Raw genomic sequence first — 18,417 nt, forward strand, 5'->3', positions numbered from 1 at the left:
AAACCATAGAAGAAATTATAGCAATAGTGTTTATTTCTCTGTTGTAGAAGGAAGAAAAATACCTTCAACATATAATTTAAATATATTTAAAGGTTTATTAAAGGTAACTGAAAAGATTTCCCTTTTTAGCTGGCTTCTTAGACTACACTGAGGGATCAATCCCAAAATTAAAGATTTTATTGAGTTAGGTAAGTGACTTTTTAAAAGACATGTTGGCAGTCATTTAAAGCAAAATAAATATGACCTCCATTTGAATATCAAAAAGAAAAGTTTATCTTTTTAATTTCAGAAGAGTATTTTCTGATAGAAAGCACGTGCTCATCCATAATTTCTGTCAAACGTTAAGAACAATGACATTAGAAAAGAAGGAGGGGTGCCTGAGTGGCTCAGGCAGTTAAGCATCTGACTTCAGTTAAAGTCGAGATCTTGCAGTTCATGAGTTTGAGCCCCATATTGGGCTCTGTGCTGACAGCTCAGAGCCCGCAGTCTGCTTCAGATTCAGTGTCTTCCCCTCCCTCTGCCCCTACCCCACTTGCTCTCTCTGTCTCTCAAAAAATAAATAAATACTAAAAATTTTTTTTAGAAAAAGAAAAGAAGGAACTGTCAAAAGAATTCTATAAAAGGCATACCCTCAAATTGTGTTTCTGAACACTCCAGTCAGAGTGGAGACTTTTATTGGTCAAAGAGGGCTTGAACACAGTTTCAAATAAGGCTTAGGGCTGCCTGCTTACATATGATGTAACTGGGGTTGTGCTAAGCAATATACATACACTATGCTATTCAACTTAGCATTTATACAACTCCTAAGATTATTACCCTCATTTTTCTGAAAGCACCAAAGTCTGGGAAGGTTAACTTGGTGGTCTAAGGTTATAAAGCTGGAGAACAGCAATGGAAACCCAGTTTGTGTTACTCTAGAGGCGAAATGTGGTATAAGATATGCTTCGTGGTCGTATTAAAGCCAGTGATGAATATTGGAGCTATCTTCACACATATCAAAAAAACTGAAACTAGTATTTAAAAAGGTGCCTCGTATCTTAAATATGATTACAGTTTTTAGAAAAAGCTTTCTTAGCTTCTGCCACAAGAATTCTAACTATATCTTTAAGAAAGCATGTATTCAAAAGTTAAATAATAAAAAAGACAGGATGAAAAAAATTAAAATACAAAAAACCCCACAAAACCTTATAAGCCTTCCTGCTTTTGAATATTTTGCTCTCTACACAGGACATTGTTCAGGGTTGCATTATACAGAATTAAGCTCTGGTGTTGGATGGCCTCTCTGGTTACTAGGGCAACGGTCAATTAGCTAGAAAAAGAGGCAGAAGGGACTAGGTCCACAATGTTTCACTGTTACAGATTTCAGAAGCTCAGCCCACTTTTGATGGAATATTAGCTTATAAGGGCATAAAAGAATGAAGCCTAGAATTGAGAGAGAGGAGGGAGAGGGGGAATTAAGGCACCTCATTAGGTACCTCGTATAACCTCTTAAACCCTCCAAATGCAAATTTCCTTCAATGGGGGATACTCATAATCTCCACCATATATTAGTGCTTCAGTAAAGGATCCCTCTTTTTCTAATTGTCAACAGAATTTCTGTATTTTGTACAGCATTTATTTGCCAGGACCTTATGTTACAACTCCCTTATGTTAAAATTTTGTATTATTTACTTTTTCTTAGCTATTAGAAATAGTTCTGCTGCTCAACTTTAATCCCAGAGAATTACAAGTTAAAACTAGGCAGAGATATTGCTATTTACTTACAATATCAACATATAATTTAAAACTGTGACAATATACTCCAGTGACAAGGCTGTGGAAAAAGAGGTACTCTTGTACATTGTTGATGGGAATGCAAAATGGCATAACTTCTAATGAGGGAATTTGGTAAACTCTATGTTTACCCTCTGATCCAGAAATCCCATTTCTAGGAATCTATCCCAAAGATACTCTGGCAAAAAAATACAAAATTACGTGTATACTAGGTTATTTATTTTCGCATAATTTGAAATCTTCAAAAACTGCAAATAATGGGTGTCTATCAATAAGGTGCTGGCTGAATAAACTATGGTAAATTGATAGGATAGAATACATAGTTACAAAAGGTACAAGAAAGACATTTATAGACTGATATGAAGAGACCACCAGGATATAATTTTAAAAATTTATATGTATATATATATATATATATATATATATATTAAAGGCAAGATCAAAGAGTATATATAATATGCCACCTTTTTGTTAAGAATATGCTGGTGAGTGGAAACTGGGAGGTGGAGTCTGGATGTTGGGGCCATATTGACTCAGTCATATGATTCTTTCCCATGGCCTTGATTTTGCCTTAAGTAGTTGGACAAAACTCTCTGCTGTCCCAGAAAGTAAAACTGTTCAGCACCAGAGCATAAAGCTGTGCATGGAGCTCTCTGCACACACCACAGATGAGCCTGGCTGGTGACCCCTGGATACCAGAACTTTCCAGTGCTCTCAGGAGGTGATGTCAGAGAAAGACATCCTGAGTTTAACCAGCCTGACATCCTTCTCCAGGGAAGACCTGTGAACCTGAGCTGAAGGGCTAATGTGCATGTGTTTACTATGAATAATAGCTTTGAGGTAAAAATATTGACTCAAGTGTGTATATATATACACACACAAATACATATATATATATATAAAACATGTGTATATATTTATATGTATATTATTTGCTTATCCAAAAAGAAGCACAGGGAAAGAACCAAAAATAAAAATGGTTATCTATAGGAAGAATGAGGGCACAGAGTGAATGAAAGACAAGAATGCCTTATTCTATGAGTTACAGGTTTGCAAAATGGCCACAAGTTCTTCCCATCGCTGTCTGTATGCCCTGTGGAATGTGACTTTACTGTTCCTTCCATTAAAAAGTAGAGTCTAGGGGTGCCTGGGTGGTTCAGTTGGTTGAGCATCTGACTTCGGCTTGGGTCATGATCTCACGGTTCGTGAGTTCGAGCCCCGTGTTGGGCTCTATGCTGACAGCTCAGAGCCTGGAGCCTGCTTCAGATTCTGTCTCCCTCTCTCTCTGCTCCTCTCCCACTCATGCTCTGTCTCTTTCTTTCTCCTTCAAAAAAATAAATAAAAACATTAAAAAAAAAAAGTAGATTCTATATCTATACCCCTTGAATTTGGACTTGGCTATCTGAATTGCTTCAGTCAATGACAGACCAGCAAATGTAAGGGAAACAGACATTTGAAAAACACTTGGGCTTGTTGCTGGGAACCATTCCACCATCCTGTGAAAAAGCGTGAGCTAGCCTCTTGGAGAATGAGACCAGGTTCAGAGAGACAGCCATCCAGACTTTCCAGATGAGGCCCCAGAAATGTGAATGAGGCCATCCTACACTATCCGATACATAACAGAACAACCAAAGCACGAGAAAAAATAAATGCTTGCTGTTTCAAGGCAATTCGGGTGGTTTGTTACTCAGCAAAAGTTAATCTTACATTATCTTATTTTGATACTTGAATCATAAAATATTTTAAATATTCAAAATATCAGATCAAATTTTTTAAAAAGCAATTTCTATAAAGAATTATAAAAAAGAATGCAGAATTTATCCCATACATTGATTTACATTGGAAAGTAATTATTGATCAACTTCCTAATTATTGCTTTAGACCAGTTAGCTGTATAAAATTTTGAACTAAAAGCTCATTAACATTCTATATATTTCAAACTATGTAGCTCAAAACATATTACATTTAATTTTAAAATTACTTTTCAAGTAGACTGGATGATACCACAGCAGGTGTATTTTTATTCATGATTTTACCACAGGAGCCTTGGATTTAACCACTGTGTAAATGAAGATCTTGATGAAGAGTCTAGAAATTCTTCTTTTCCTAAGAATGGAGAAGTAGAAAATAAATTTTCATGCCTTAAGAGTAGTCAAATTCGATTTCAATTTTGCATAAAAACATCACATACACTTGGTATGTAAATGATATGCATTTATATAGACATGTTAGAGGTTGATAATATCTAAGAAATATAAAGACAGTTCTCCAGATAGAGAGAGAGAGAGAGAGAGAGAGAGAGAGAGAGAGAGAGATAGCTATAGCTATAGGGTTATATTCACATCATTATCTGTATCTATATAAAATTGGCATTTTCTGGCAGAGATGAAAAATACAGTTAAGCTTTAGGTAACTATATAGCTTCCACCATTAATACACTTAAATCACATACTAATAAAACACTGTGACAAATATCTCTTGTGAGCACAAGGCTAGTAAGTTGTTTTTTTTAATGTTTATTTATTTTTTATTTTTTTAATGCTTTTATTCATTTTTGAGAGACAGAACACTGGTTCGGGAGGGGAAGAAAGAGAGAGGGAGACAGAATCTGAAGCAGGCTCCAGCCTCTGAGCTGTCAACACAGATCCCAAAGCAGGGCTTGAACCTACAAACAGTGAGATCATGACCTGAACCAAAATCAGATGCTTAACCAACTGAGCCACCCAGAAGTCCCATTAATGTTTATTTATTTATTTTGGAAAGGCAGAGAGAGAGAGAGAGAGAATGCACAAGTAGGGGAGGGGCAGAAAGAGAGAGGGAGACACAGAATCACAATCAGGCTCCAGGCTCCAAGTTGTCAGCACACAGCCTGACATAGGGCTTGAACCCATGAACCACGAGATCATGACCTAAGGCAAAGTCAGGTGCTCAACCGACTGACTGAGCCACCCTGGCGCCCAGGCTAGAAAGTTTATAGTCAGAATATCTGTAAGATAATTATACAATACACTGTTGAAAAAAACAGAAATTCCTATTGTCATACCAACTATCTTGAGGGACTTCTTGTAGATCCAATATTACTCTGAATCATATCATTCCACAAGCTTCTTAAATACTTTCCTGTGAAAAGAAAAAAAAATATGTGTGTGTGTGTGTGTGTGTATATATATATATATATATATATATATATATATACACACACACACATGATTTTAATGTCTCATGTGGCTCCACTGTGAAAATTGAAAAGAATGATGCAGTTTCATTTAATTAAAAAAAGTTGTATTTGAACAGAAGTTTACCATCTCTGCATAAGAAATATGGATAAAGTACAGAACCTTAAAAGCCACTGGGAACATTTAGCACAACCCTCTTATTAAAGAAATGAATAGCTAGATTCAGAAATTGTGTGCTTTCCCCACACAAGTGAGAAATAGTGGTTGTTTTTCTAGCTAGCATTCAGACTTCAAAGCCTAGAGTGTGGTGGACCTTGACATCAGATAGGCCTAGATTCCAATGTGACCTTCTTCTCCAGGCCTTAGTTTCTTCATAGGTACAGTAACTACCTTGACTGTAGTGATGGTTTTACAAATGAATGCACATGTCAAAACTTACCAAATTCTCTCACTATAAATAGGTACTGTTTATTACAAGTCAATCATATCTTAATAAAGCTAAATTTTTAAAAACCTGATGAATCTGATTTTTATTTACAGTTGCCAGAGGGGAAGGGCTGGTGGGGGGTGTGGGGTGGGGGGTAGAGACTGGCAAAATGGATGAAGGGGAGTGGGAGATACAGGCTCCCAGTTACGAAATGAGCAAGAAATAAATAAATCACAGGGATGAAAAGTCCAGCATAGGAAATACAGTCAATGATATTATAATAATGTTGTATGGCAACAGATGGCAGCTACACGTGTGGTGAACACAGCATAATGTACTGTTGTAGAGTCACTATGTTGTGTACCTGAAACTAATGAAACACTGTGTGTCAACTATACTTCAATAAATTTTTCTTAAATAAAATTATCTAAAAACAAAAAAAGGGGAAGCTTGACCTTGGCATATATCTTCCTTCCCTTCAGAGAGCCCACTTATAAGAGTATAAATTCATAATGTACATGAATAAATGGGAGAAGAGCCATCAGATTAAATGTTCAACAAATTTCTGGAAGACAAAAAATAGGGAGGTGATAACGGATAAAGGAAGGCTGAAGAAGCTGAAAATTAGGGCAAGCCTTCTTAAATATTTTCGAGTTTGAGCACACACAGAGAAAATCGGAATATACGTACAAAGCACCGGGGTAAACAGAGGCGGCATGCTATACCTCTGAGGAGCTACAGGAAGTCAGTAACTCAGCACACCAGTAACTGACTCAAAGCAAAATTCTGGCCTTGGAAACAGCTGGACAGAAATGCAGGACAAAACTATCTTGCAGAATCCCACACAGGCTGAGGACTAGGGGACCCAAAGTTCAAGGAAGAGCAAAACTGAGGCAGAGAACTAAAATCAAGGGGATCATCCCAGCCCTTCACTAACCATTGAATGATGAAGAAATCACAGATTCTGCTGTAAATAATTTGAATAGACCCTGAAGAAAGAGCCAAACATCTTCTGGGAACCTAACATAGTGTTGTTCCACTAGCCTGGGTGTTAAAATCCTGTTTCAACTTTCACAGTCCCTGTGGTAGCAAGCAACAGGAACAGGGGAAGCATGCAGATCAAAAGCAGCAGAAAAATGAAGCCAAAGTGAGTAAGATCCCCATCTAGTGGTGATTTGTCTTTACTGGACACAGGGTCCCCAGGTGATGAAACATACCCACGTCTAATGGCTATGTCGTTGTTAAACTATACAACAGATTTCATATAATGTCATACTTAACAAGGCAGTTTTAAATATTTCTACTTAAATTATTAAAATAAAATTTACCTATTTAAATTATTTTATTCGCTTAACATGCCTGACAGTGTCCTAAGTGCTTGAGGTGAGCTTAAAAAGCACAGTCTAGGGGCGCCTGGGTGGCTCAGTCGGTTAAGCGTCTGAAGTCAGCTCAGGTCATGATCTCGCGGTCGGTGAGTTCGAGCTCCACATCGGGCTCTGTGCTGACAGCTCAGAGCCTGGAGCCTGTTTCAGATTCTATGTCTCCCTCTCTCTGACCCTCCCCTGTTCATGCTCTGTCTCTCCCTGCCTCAAAAATAAATAAAACGTTAAAAAAAAAAAATTAAAAAAAAAAAAAAAAGCACAGTCTATCTCCAGAGACAGTCAAATAAACAGACATCAGGAGGGTGCTAAGTGCTCTGATAGTGCGCACAGGGGGCTGGGGAAGCATGGGGGAAGGCCAGCCTGCCCAGAATGTTGTCATTACTGAACACCAATATGGCCAGGCACCATGTTGGAGGATTTTATACTCCCTCAAAGGAGCCCCACAAAGCAGGTATTACATATTTGTATTTACATAAATGAAAGACATTTACGTAAATGAAAATGTCGTGCAGAAGCTATGTGACTTGTCCATGACCACAGGGTTAACCAGTTATAAACTGGAATTTGAATCCAGTTCTGTCTAGCTCCAAACCCGATATTTTTCCACTATGGCATGCTGGGAAACTGAAATTTGTAGAAAAGTGTCATTCTCTGAAAATATAGGAGTATTAACAGTAGTAATATGCTGTCTCTCTCTTATTTTTTTAAGTTTATTTATTTATTTATTTATTTAGAGAGAGAGAGAGAATGGGGGAGGGGCACAGAGCGAATACCAAGCAGGTTTCCTGCTGTCAATGCAGAGCCCAACTTGGGGCTTGAACCCACACACTGTGAGATAATGACTTGAGTGGAAATCAAGAGTCAGACACTTAACCTACTGAGCCACCCAGGTGCCCCTATGCTGTCTCTTTTATATGGAGATATTACTGCTGATTAAACTAACAGAAATGTGTTTAGTTTTATCCATCCAAACAGCAGGCTTTTTTTTTTTTTAAACAAACAAGATATCTATTGTCATATCCTTAAAGCTTACATATCATAAAGTGCCTTTTCATTCCCTCTCTTCTATTTATTCCCTACTCCTTTCTTTCTAGAAGTTAGCAAGCCTCTCAACCAACAAGGGTTCTATAATGTTACACACACACACACACACACACACACACACACACCCCACAACTTCACATTATTAATGAATGACACAGAAGGAAAATACTCTTATTCTTTTACTAAAAATATACCCATTCAAGAAAAATATATTGTTTTTCTAGTTTAGTGACTCATAAGAGGGAAAATGTTAGGTCAGCAAAAGCAGAGAAAGTGGAACACTGCAGGAAAGAATCTTGTTGTAAGCAAAAAATCCATTCCAGAAATCTTAAATTAGAGCTTTACTTTGATCAAAACAGTGTTTTTTTTTTTAATTTTTTTTTTTCAACGTTTATTTTATTTTTGGGACAGAGAGAGACAGAGCATGAACGGGGGAGGGGCAGAGAGAGAGGGAGACACAGAATCAGAAACAGGCTCCAGGCTCTGAGCCATCAGCCCAGAGCCCGACGCGGGGCTCGAAATCACGGACCGCGAGATCGTGACCTGGCTGAAGTCGGACGCTTAACCGACTGCGCCACCCAGGCGCCCCAAAACAGTTTTAATTCTACACAACTAGAACCCTCATGGGGGTGCCTGGGTGGCTCAGTAGGTTAAGCATCCGACTTCAGCTCAGGTTATTGATCTTGCGGTTTGTGAGTGCGAGCCCCGTGTTGGGCTCTGTGCTGACAGCTCCAAGCCTAGAGCTGCTTCAGATTCTGTGTCTCCCTCTCCCTCTGCCCCTCCCCTCCTCTCAAGAATAAATAAACTTTAAAAAAAAAATCTCATGAGATAAAAAATCTGCCCATGATAAATATGTGTGAATAGCAGACTTAATAATTTATATTCCCAAAGAGATGGCATTCAATACTTTCTAAAACAAGTTCTTTTTACTAGACCAAAAATAAAGGTAAAAAAGGATAAAAACATCTGGTAGAAAATATGGTAAATATTAACTTCATGAAATTGCAATGTTGAATGAATATTCATAATATTGATAATGAAACAGTATGTCTTTTAGTTTTTAAAAAGTTAAAAATCCCAATGAGGTGTTTGTAATGGATGTATATATCCATCCTATCTATCACCACACCATTTCCACATAACTTAAGTACCCACTGTTTTTGTTTCTTGTGAATACTGTTAGCTCCTTTATGCATAAACAAATATGAATAAATATTGATTCCTTTGCTTTTGTTTTGACTAAGAAATTAGCTACAATCAGGCACAAAGCATCCAGCTGTTCATGCTGTGCACTGTACAATCCCTGAGGGTATGGATTATAAACCCATGATATAAATAGGTTCTCTGATGTATGCAGTAGTTCTGAATGCCATAAGCATTGCTGTGCAACCTGTTAGTTGTTTGTTTGTTTTTTTAATGTTTATTCACTTTTGAGAGAGACAGAGTATGAGAAGGGGAAGGGCAGAGAGGGAGACACAGAATCCAAACACTCCCCCCTTTTTTAAATTTTGTTTAGTTTTTTTTTTAATTAATGTAGAACCTGGAATTATTTCCATATTTTTACAAAGCATCCTGATTCTTTTTTATTTTCATAGCTGCATGGCATTCCATTTTATGGAGGGACCATATTTATTTATACCCTTATTGATAGATATTTAAGTAGTTTCACATGTTTTGCTATTATAAACATGCTGCAATGAAAATTCTATATACAGGTCACATCACATGTGCACAAATTCATCTGTATGACAAATTCACAAAAATCAGCATTTATACACACTTGATATTTTTAAATAAATTGCCAAACTGCCCTCAATCATCAACTGCCCTAATTTACCATCCCTCTAATAACAGTGTCTGATACCCCATGTATTATATAACTTTTGGATTTTTGACAGTCCTGTTGTAAGATCTTAAATCTGAGTGAGGCTGAACATTTTTTATGCTTAAGAACCATTTTGTATCTCACATAGTTCACATGTAACTGTATTTTTATATCTTTTGCCAATTTTTCTACTCATTGTTAGCTTTTTTCTGTCCAGTTTCTGGAGTTCATACATCCTAGGGAGACTATCCCCTCTGTCTGCACTAAGAATTGCAAATATATTTTCCTCCTTTTGTTCTTAGCTATGGATTTTTGTTGTTGTTGTCATACAAAAGCCTATGGCTAAATTTATCAATCCTTCACGATTTGGGGATTTTAAGTCCAATGTAAGTTCTATATACTCAAGTTCTAAAGAACTCTCTCATATTTTCTTCTAGTATTTTGATGATCTCATTTAAAAATCTTTGATCCACTTGGAATCCATCCTAGTGTGTAAGGTAGAGATCCAACTCTTATTTTCTCCCAAGATCACTCAGTTGTCTCAACTACATTATTAAATAATCCATCTTTTCCCAATGATCTGCAATTAGACCCTCACCATACATCAAAACTCATAAATGTTTGGGCCTACTTCTGGCCCATTTGTTAGCCTATGTCAGTGATGGAGGCTTTGTAATATATGTTTTATAGCTGGTAAATCCAATCTTCCCTCGTTGCTTCTTTTGTTAACCGTTTTCCTGGTTATTTTTGGTTGTTTTACACCTTGTTTAAAAAAACAAAACAAAATAATGCCAATTGTTGGGGAATCATGTTAAATTTACAAGTTAATGGAGGAAGCATTGGTAACTATCTTTATACTGCTGAGTCTTGCTACCCAAGAACTTGGTATGTCTTTCCATTTGTTGAAATCTTTTGTGATCTTCTGTAGTGTTTCAATATGAATATAGTGTAAAGCTGTTTTCACGTGGGTCTCACATATTTTTTATTTAATTATTTTCTAGGTATTTTAATCTTTTTTGTTGTTAATTTAATGCCTTTAAAACATCTACTATTTATTTCAAAGTATTTAAAAAGCTAGAAAAGAACTCTAATGACATTTATTTCTTTTTCTGAAGTGAAAAGTAACTAGGGGTGATGGGAAAAAGGATGAGGTATGATGGCAATGAAGGAGGCATGTGTGGGCTTAGTGGGCTTAATAGTAAGCCCACACAGTCCCTTCATCTCCTTCATTATTATCATCATTATCACCACCACCATCAGCAGCATCACCTAATAAGGAAGGTGATTTATCAGAAGCTATTGGCCTCAAATACATCTATGTGTCTTTGAAGATCACCAGATTGTCTGGATCAACTAATTTGGGATCTCTAGTTCATCACTGAGGGTGAGGGCTTAGGCTTCTGTTATCATCGAGGAAACAAAAGAGAAGAAAGGAGCTCAGGAAGGCTCTTAGAAGAGAACACACACTGCTAGCCTTTCCAGGCTAGCAATCTAATTGTCTTCTCAGGTTCACACGCTACATAAAGTAACCAGATTCCAGACAGCACAATGAGAACACACAGGGCACTCCGTGATTTTATGTTCAAACAGGAAGATATGACTAAGGTCACAACTATCTAAGAAAGACATGTTAAGTATGGCTTATAGCCATACTTGTAAAATATTCCTCAAAAGTGAAAATTTAGCTCAGTTAACAAACAATTAGGAACAGTAAGAAAAAGAGGATTAGAAAAAAAATGAAAGAGCAAACACATTATTCATGAGGAAATTTGAGGAGAAAGGATACCAGCAATGGTGGAAAATCCAAGTCCAAGGTTTGCCTACAAAAGGCAGGACACTAGGTCCCTTTAATACTCTATGGGTGGCAAGAGGTGATCCAGCAAGCACATGAAAATATTCATTAGTTCATGTATACCATCAAAGAATAGTTATGTAGACAATGACAAAACATCAGAAACCACCTACATATCCAAACAGATGGCTGGTTAGATAATATACCATCTATCCACATACAATGATACTACATAATCATCAAAGATGTTTATACAGATGAATTCCTTCATATTTGTTGATTTAGAAAGCAGTCCCCAATATGTAAGTATCTGAAAAACAACAGCAGGGTAAAAACAGAATATAAAGAATTATTTCACCTTTTCATATTACATTTATGGAAAATATATGCTAAAAGGTAAACAATAATGACCAACAGTTGAAATTACTACTATTTTGTATTTACCGGTATTTGATATTTTCTTCTTTAAATTATTCTGTATTATCTGGATGTTCCACACACAGGATACATACTTTGATATATTATTTTGATAATAAAGAAAAAAATATCAAAACAGTTAATCTGGTATGAGTGCCCCTTCTTGGTATCTAATTGAAAATGAGCCCCTTCTACTTAAGTTTCCTTTAATGTCATTTTCCCTTCATGTCATGCTCTTCTTTTGTCACCATTTGCTAAGGTATCAAAAAATTCTGCAAGGTGAAAGAGAAAATAACATAGACCTGGTAGATACCAGAGAACTGGCTATACCCTTTAAATACTTTCTATAACTATTCCTTTGTAAGCAAATTGGTAAGCAGTAAAAATAAAAGACACTTTCTCCCTGCTATGGTTTTTAAAAAGAAGTAAGACTTATAGCAAAGAAACTCACAGTACAAACAGTATTTAATGTTAATTTTTCCTCATATTAACCATCTCTAGTCCATTTAAACAAAAAACACTTTGGAATTCTCCTTGCCACTGGTTTTATATTTACAAGTGCATTGCACTGGGAAAAGGACTGCCCTACAAGTTAAGATATCTGGGTTTGAGTTCCATTTCTGCTGCCCACCAGCCAAGGGACTTGGAGGAGACACTGAACCACTCTGCTCCCCAGTTTCTCCATATGTAGAATGACAAGGCCATTCATAAAGTGATCTTTGTTTATGTATTTTTTAAATTTTATTGGAGACAGAAAGAGAGGGAAGAAGGGAGGGGCACCAAGAGAAGGAGAGAGAGAATCCCAAGCAGGCTCTGTGCTTAGCTTGATGCGGGGCTGGAGCCCACGAACTGTGAGATCATGACCTGAGCCAAAACCAAGAGTCAGCTGCTTAATTGACTGAGCCAGCCAGGTGCCCCCTCATAAAGTGATCTTTATGGTTCTTCTTTGGTTCTATGAATCACAAATTCTATTCCAGGCTTACTAAACTACAAGCCCCCACAGTTCTTTGAGGGGAGGACTTTCTTTTTAAAACATGCATGCACCTCTAAGACTGGTCTGGGCTATGAATGGGATAGGGTAGCCGGCAATCAGGTCATTTGTAAGAAATTGAGGGGGAGGAAAAAAAGTACTTGGAGAGTGAAATTCTACATTAGGTAGTTATTTCAAGAGAAGAGGAGGGAATGATGACGCTGGTTAGCAAATAAATAATCTTGGGTGGGGGGGCACCTGGGTGGCTCAGTCAGTTAAGTGACTGACTCTTGATTTTGGCTCAGGTCATGATCTCACAGTTCATGAGTTTGAGCTGCGAGTTGGGCTCCAGGCTGATAGTGCGTAGCCTGCTTGGAATTCTCTTTCCTTCTCCCTCTGCCCCTTCCCTGCTCTCTTTCTCAAAATAAATAAATAAACTTAAAAAAAAATGTTAAATAATTTTTAAAAATTTGGATTCTGTGACAGACGAGTTGGCAATGCTTACTATTCATAGATTAGCTGGAGCTAATGTTAAAATATTAACACAAATATGTCTTGTTGTAAAGTCAGACCTATAGATTCAGTATTACACTTAGACAAAACAAAAACAAAAAAACGGGGTGGCAAAATGTCCTATACCTTACCACAGCAGAGATTCTTTGAGAAGCATTAGTATTTAAATAATCCTAGGGTTATATAATCAGGAATGGCTCCCTTGCCTGGGCCAGACTACTTAATTGATCTTTCAAAAGGGGCGCCTGGGTGCATCAGTCAATAGAGTGTCCAACTCTTGACTTCCACTCAGGTCATGATCTCAGGGTTCCTGTGTTCTAAACCCGCCTTGGGCTGTGCTCTGACAGCACAGAGCCTGCTTGGGATTCTCTGTCTCCTTCTCTCTTTCTGCCCTTCCCCCACTTGCTCTCTCTCTCAAAATATATAAAAATAAACTTTACAATAAAAATAACATGAGGGGTGCCTAGGGGGTTCAGTCAGTTAAGCCTCTGACTTTGGCTCAATTCATGATCTCGTGGTTTACAAGTTCAAGCCCCGTGTTGGGCTCTGTGCTAACAGCTCAGAGCCTGAAGCCTGCTTCAGATTCTGTGTCTCCCTCTCTCTGCCCTCCCCTGCTCATGCTCTCTCTCTCTCTCAAAGAAAAAATAAATATTAAAAAAAAATTTTTTAGTAACATGAAAGTTTCAGGAAATCAAGATATAAAGGCCAAGAGAGCTATTTTACTATCGTCTTTATTTTGTACCCACAGGCACTACTACCACTGCCAGTGATTTTTTGTTTTGTTTTGTTTTGTTTTCAAGAATCTAAGCAGCTCAGGAATGCTACTCATTGGCCTTGGGGGTGGACACATAGCATCTGCCTTTAACACACAGACCAACCGTGTGGGAAACACTGGAAAACTGCTTGAAAGGAGGAGTCCCAATCTTCTGGAAACATGAGATCTTCATCAGAGCAACAGCTCACTACTCTCAGAAGTTTCCTGATGCTACCAGACTGCCTTCTATTTGCTTTCATTCATGCACTCGTGCACCAAACACTTAGCCAGTACAATCATGTGCACTACGCTAAGTGCTTGTGATAACACGGTGAACAAGCCACAGTCCCTGCTCTCGTGGCACTTACATTCTAGTGTTGAGAGAAAAACAGTAAAAAAGGGAAACACCAAAGCAAACTGGGGATCACATACTCAAAGGTGACATGAGCAAATGTGACTGGACAGAGGAGGGCTGATTTGGACTGGGTAGTGTGGTATTCCAGCTAAGATCCAAACTGTAGGTCAGCCAGGAGAGAAACTGAGGGACAAAGTATTCCAGGAAAATGTCTTGAGGCAGCAAAATAAATCTGGGGTGTTTACAGTACACAAAGAAGTGTGGCTAGAGCACAGTGAATATGGGGAGGGAGAAATAGGTGAAATTTAAGAAGCAGACAGGATCTAGATGACGTAGAATCTTATGGGCTAGGATGAGGAGCTTGGAATTTTGCTTGATATTATTTCATATACCCTATTATTAGGAGACCTGAATTTTCCTGTTGCCTTGTCTCTTCCCTCTTACCTCCTGAGACTGGGCTCTCTGCTTTTGCATTTTCCCTGGTTTTCTGTCTCTGCCTTTAACCCTGCTTGGCCCAGATAGGCTGATAGGACTTAAGCCTGAATTATGTCAAAATGTCATTCCATCTACTTGGGGCAAAGTGTCCTTTCAAAAGCAGGGTCTTAGACTGCACAGGTGACCTATCCATGAAGCTGGCCCTGATCTTGATAAATATTATTTGAAAAAAATGCCTTCTATAGATGAATAATTTGTTTCATTTCACCTGATCTGTCAATTACATAAACTTATTCAAGATCTTTTAAATGGAGTAGCTCTTCAAACTTGTGGCTTAAAGGAAGCTGCCAGGAAATAAGAAACTAGAATGTTAAGACTTACTGAGACAACTTCATGCCATCACTGTGCACAATCACTGGAAACGGTGATTACCCAGCTTATTCTCAGGCAAACTATAATTCATTTGCTCTTACTATTTATTGAAATACATTACTTTTCCTCTTTTAGGTATGAGGAAATTATTATAATAAGTAGCAACGAAATAAACAACTGTTTGCTAGGTGTTTCATATTGCCAAATGGATCTAGTAATTTTATTAGGCAAATAGCTAAGAAATGCAGCTCAGTGACTAACATATTAAGATTTAAGTAGCAATTTCCATAATTTATGTGATACATAAAAATACTAAAAAATGTACTTACAAATCAACATTTAAAAATAATACATCGTTATAATCTTTAAGTCTTTGGGGAGTCTGGGTGGCTTAGTCGGCTGAAGCTCGGGTCAGGATCTCGCAGTTCTTGAGTTCGAGCCCCACGTTGGGTTCTGTGCCGACAGCTTGGAGCCTGGAGCCTGCTTCAGATTCTGTGTCTCCTTCTCTCTCTCTGCCCCTCCCCCTCCCACACTCTGTCTCTCACTCTCTCAAAAATAAGTAAACATTAAAAAAATTTAACAAAAAAAAATCATCTTTAAGTCTTCACAAAGCCTGAAAACCAATAATCGGTTAAAATATGACTATCAAATGGTATCTATTTTTTTCCCATTTTTTCCTTCTTTTCCCACCTTCAAGCAATTTGCTCACCCTCACCCCACAAAATAGTTTGTATAACAACCAATTTTACCTATTATGTAAAACTGAACATGATCATAGCTAACTAGAACATGTTCACAAGGTTTAATTACTTACTGCTAAAGAATAATATTACACATTAGAAGTGCCACGTCTGAGATGTCAGCCCAGCCCCTAATATTTTCAGTTTGTAATCAACACCTCTACCTGCAAAACACGGTTGTACTAACCTTGCCCTGAGGTGCTCCTAGTCCATTCACGGTAGAACTCATTACTTAGCATTAGTTATCATAATGATTTATGCAATATCACAAGCACACTCAGACTCATGAGAATTACAGCCAACACCATTTTTACTGCTATCAAGATTACTGTACCTTGGAAAGGAATAGTTTCATTTGCAATTACAAAACAAAATAATAGATGCCAAGACAAAGACACTATTACTGACATATTTATACGGTTACCTGTTGCTACGTGGAAGGGGTGCCTGGAGAAAACAAAACGGTTGAAGGGAATGCATTGTTGGCTTCAATGACACCAACGTTCGCGTGGGGTTTGTGTCTATGTTGTGAGAAACTTAATATATGTCAGGTCTTGTCCTGACAATGAGGTATAGGAATGAAGCTAGAGAGAGATGAAGATTTTCAGACTTAATACAAGTAAATTTATAGAAGCAGAGCATCTTGAAGTTTTTGTGATGGAGGAGGAAAGAGTCAGAAGATGCTTGGATGTTACCGGCTTTGCAATTTTCTGGCCCTGTGCCTACAAGTTAATCAATTACTCATATACTCTCAAGGTGACCATCATTACTCACTGCAACTGCCTTCTAACCTGCTCTACTTCCATTTTTGCCCCCGCTCCCTTTAACCTATTCTCCACAACAGAACCAATGTGTTTTTTAAAAAATGTGAATCAGATCATGCATCAACCTGAATTCTGCAATAGCTTCCTAGGACTTTTAGAATAAAGTCCAAACCCTTGGACGTGGCTTAAAAGGCTATTATCTGGCCCCTGTATACCTGTTTTGACCTTATTTCCTACTACTTTTCTCCGTGCTCCCTATGCTGGGTACACACTGGCCTCATTTTTGCTCTTTTATTTAGCTCTTTCTTGCCTCTGGGCCTCTGTGTGACCTGGAACTGCCATTGTGCAGGTAGGTTCCTTACGAGGCAGGACTAGGCTCCAATGTCACATCTTCAGAAAGACTCCACTCCCTCTTCTCATCATTATTTTTAATCACACTCTCCTATTCTATTGTCCAGCTGTACTGATTGTTATCTGAAATTCCCTCATTTATACATCTGTTACTTGATAATCTCCCAGGTCCCTCAGTAGAAAGTACACTTTATCATAAAGAAGTGATTCATGTTTGACTTTCTCTGTGCTGTAGCCTCAAGTAGGTTGAACACGGTCTGGCCCATGGAAAAATTACAAATAAATTAAATGGTTTTATTAAATAAATGTTATTTAACACCAATTTTAATAAATAAATGTTATTTATTTACGTCTCAGGCTTTCGGCCTCCTCATCCATAAACGGGGGATAATCCTACCTGTGCCAGTCATTAGAAATAGAGTCTAACGTTTACTAAATTTTTACTATGTCTCAGGCACTGTGAAAGTCACTTTATACGCATATTCTTATTTACGATTATGCTTTCCATTTTACACAAAAGGCCACCACGTCTTAGGTCAAATAACTGGCCTAAGGACACAGGGCCATAGTGTGACGCAGGTATGACCCCGGAGCTGCCAGAGCTCAGAACGTGGGCTTTTTACCCACTACTTTATAGTTCCTAGAAAGATGCTTCCTTCCATTACAGCAAAACTAGCCTGTGCCCTCTTGCTCCCCCCAGCTCCTACTTCGTCCGTCCCGTGGGTCAAGTGAAGAAAGGTATTACATCCCCTACGGGGTTCTTTTCCAAGATGAACATCCCCATTTCTTTCAATCCTTCCTTTTAAAGGATCCTCGCATCTCGGTCACGCTCCTCAGGCCAAACTCGTTTGACAACGTCTTTCTGCTCCAGAACTGGTCTTTTTAACTGGGCAAGTTAAGAGGCATCAGAGAAGTCGAAGCCAATTCCCAGGGGGCGAGGAAACGCCGACGTGGGAGTGTTGTGGTGCGCTGTGGTGAACACAGGCAGGCTTCCTGGAAGAGGTGATCCCTGAGCTCAAGTCCAGAGCAGTAAGCAGCGGCCAGCGGCTGAGGGCCGCTAGGTCGAGACAAAGGGTGGCGGACTTTAGAAAGATCAGGGACACAAGCCCAAATGGTGATGTGCTTGCACACGGCGGAGCGCAAGGCGTTTTCCTAAAAGGAAGTTAGAATAGGCACTGGAGGGAAGCACAGTGGGAGGAACACTCAAGAAGTAAAACGCGAACTTACCCGTAATCTGGCTACCCGGCCTCCGTAGCCCGACTGCAAACGCCGCCACCTGAGGAGTCCGGTAGCCAAAGCAGCGGCAGGCTCATCCCAGATGTCGCGA

The 18,417-nt window shown here is 38.4% G+C and overlaps 1 protein-coding gene across 3 annotated transcripts in view; it reads right to left on the reverse strand.

Moving 5' to 3' along the window:
- The window catches only part of STXBP4 (syntaxin binding protein 4), a 166,212-nt gene extending 147,836 nt beyond the window's left edge, over nucleotides 1–18,376 (reverse strand). For 2 of the 3 annotated variants that reach the window (XM_030295828.1, XM_030295826.1), the window contains exons 1-3: nucleotides 18,318–18,376; nucleotides 4,817–4,893; nucleotides 3,755–3,879 (exon numbers count right to left, since the gene is read on the reverse strand). Coding sequence is in view for 2 of the 3 variants with exons in the window: in XM_030295826.1 (XP_030151686.1) it covers nucleotides 3,755–3,801 (47 nt within the window). In the remaining variant the exon portion in view is untranslated. The remainder of the gene's footprint in view (nucleotides 1–3,754; nucleotides 3,880–4,816; nucleotides 4,894–18,317) is intronic. The other variant, XM_030295827.1, reaches the window with a different exon arrangement.
- Nucleotides 18,377–18,417: the final 41 nt, after the last annotated feature.

Source organism: Lynx canadensis, chromosome E1 (assembly GCF_007474595.2).
Source record: "Lynx canadensis isolate LIC74 chromosome E1, mLynCan4.pri.v2, whole genome shotgun sequence".
NCBI classification, from domain to species: Eukaryota; Metazoa; Chordata; class Mammalia; order Carnivora; family Felidae; genus Lynx; species Lynx canadensis.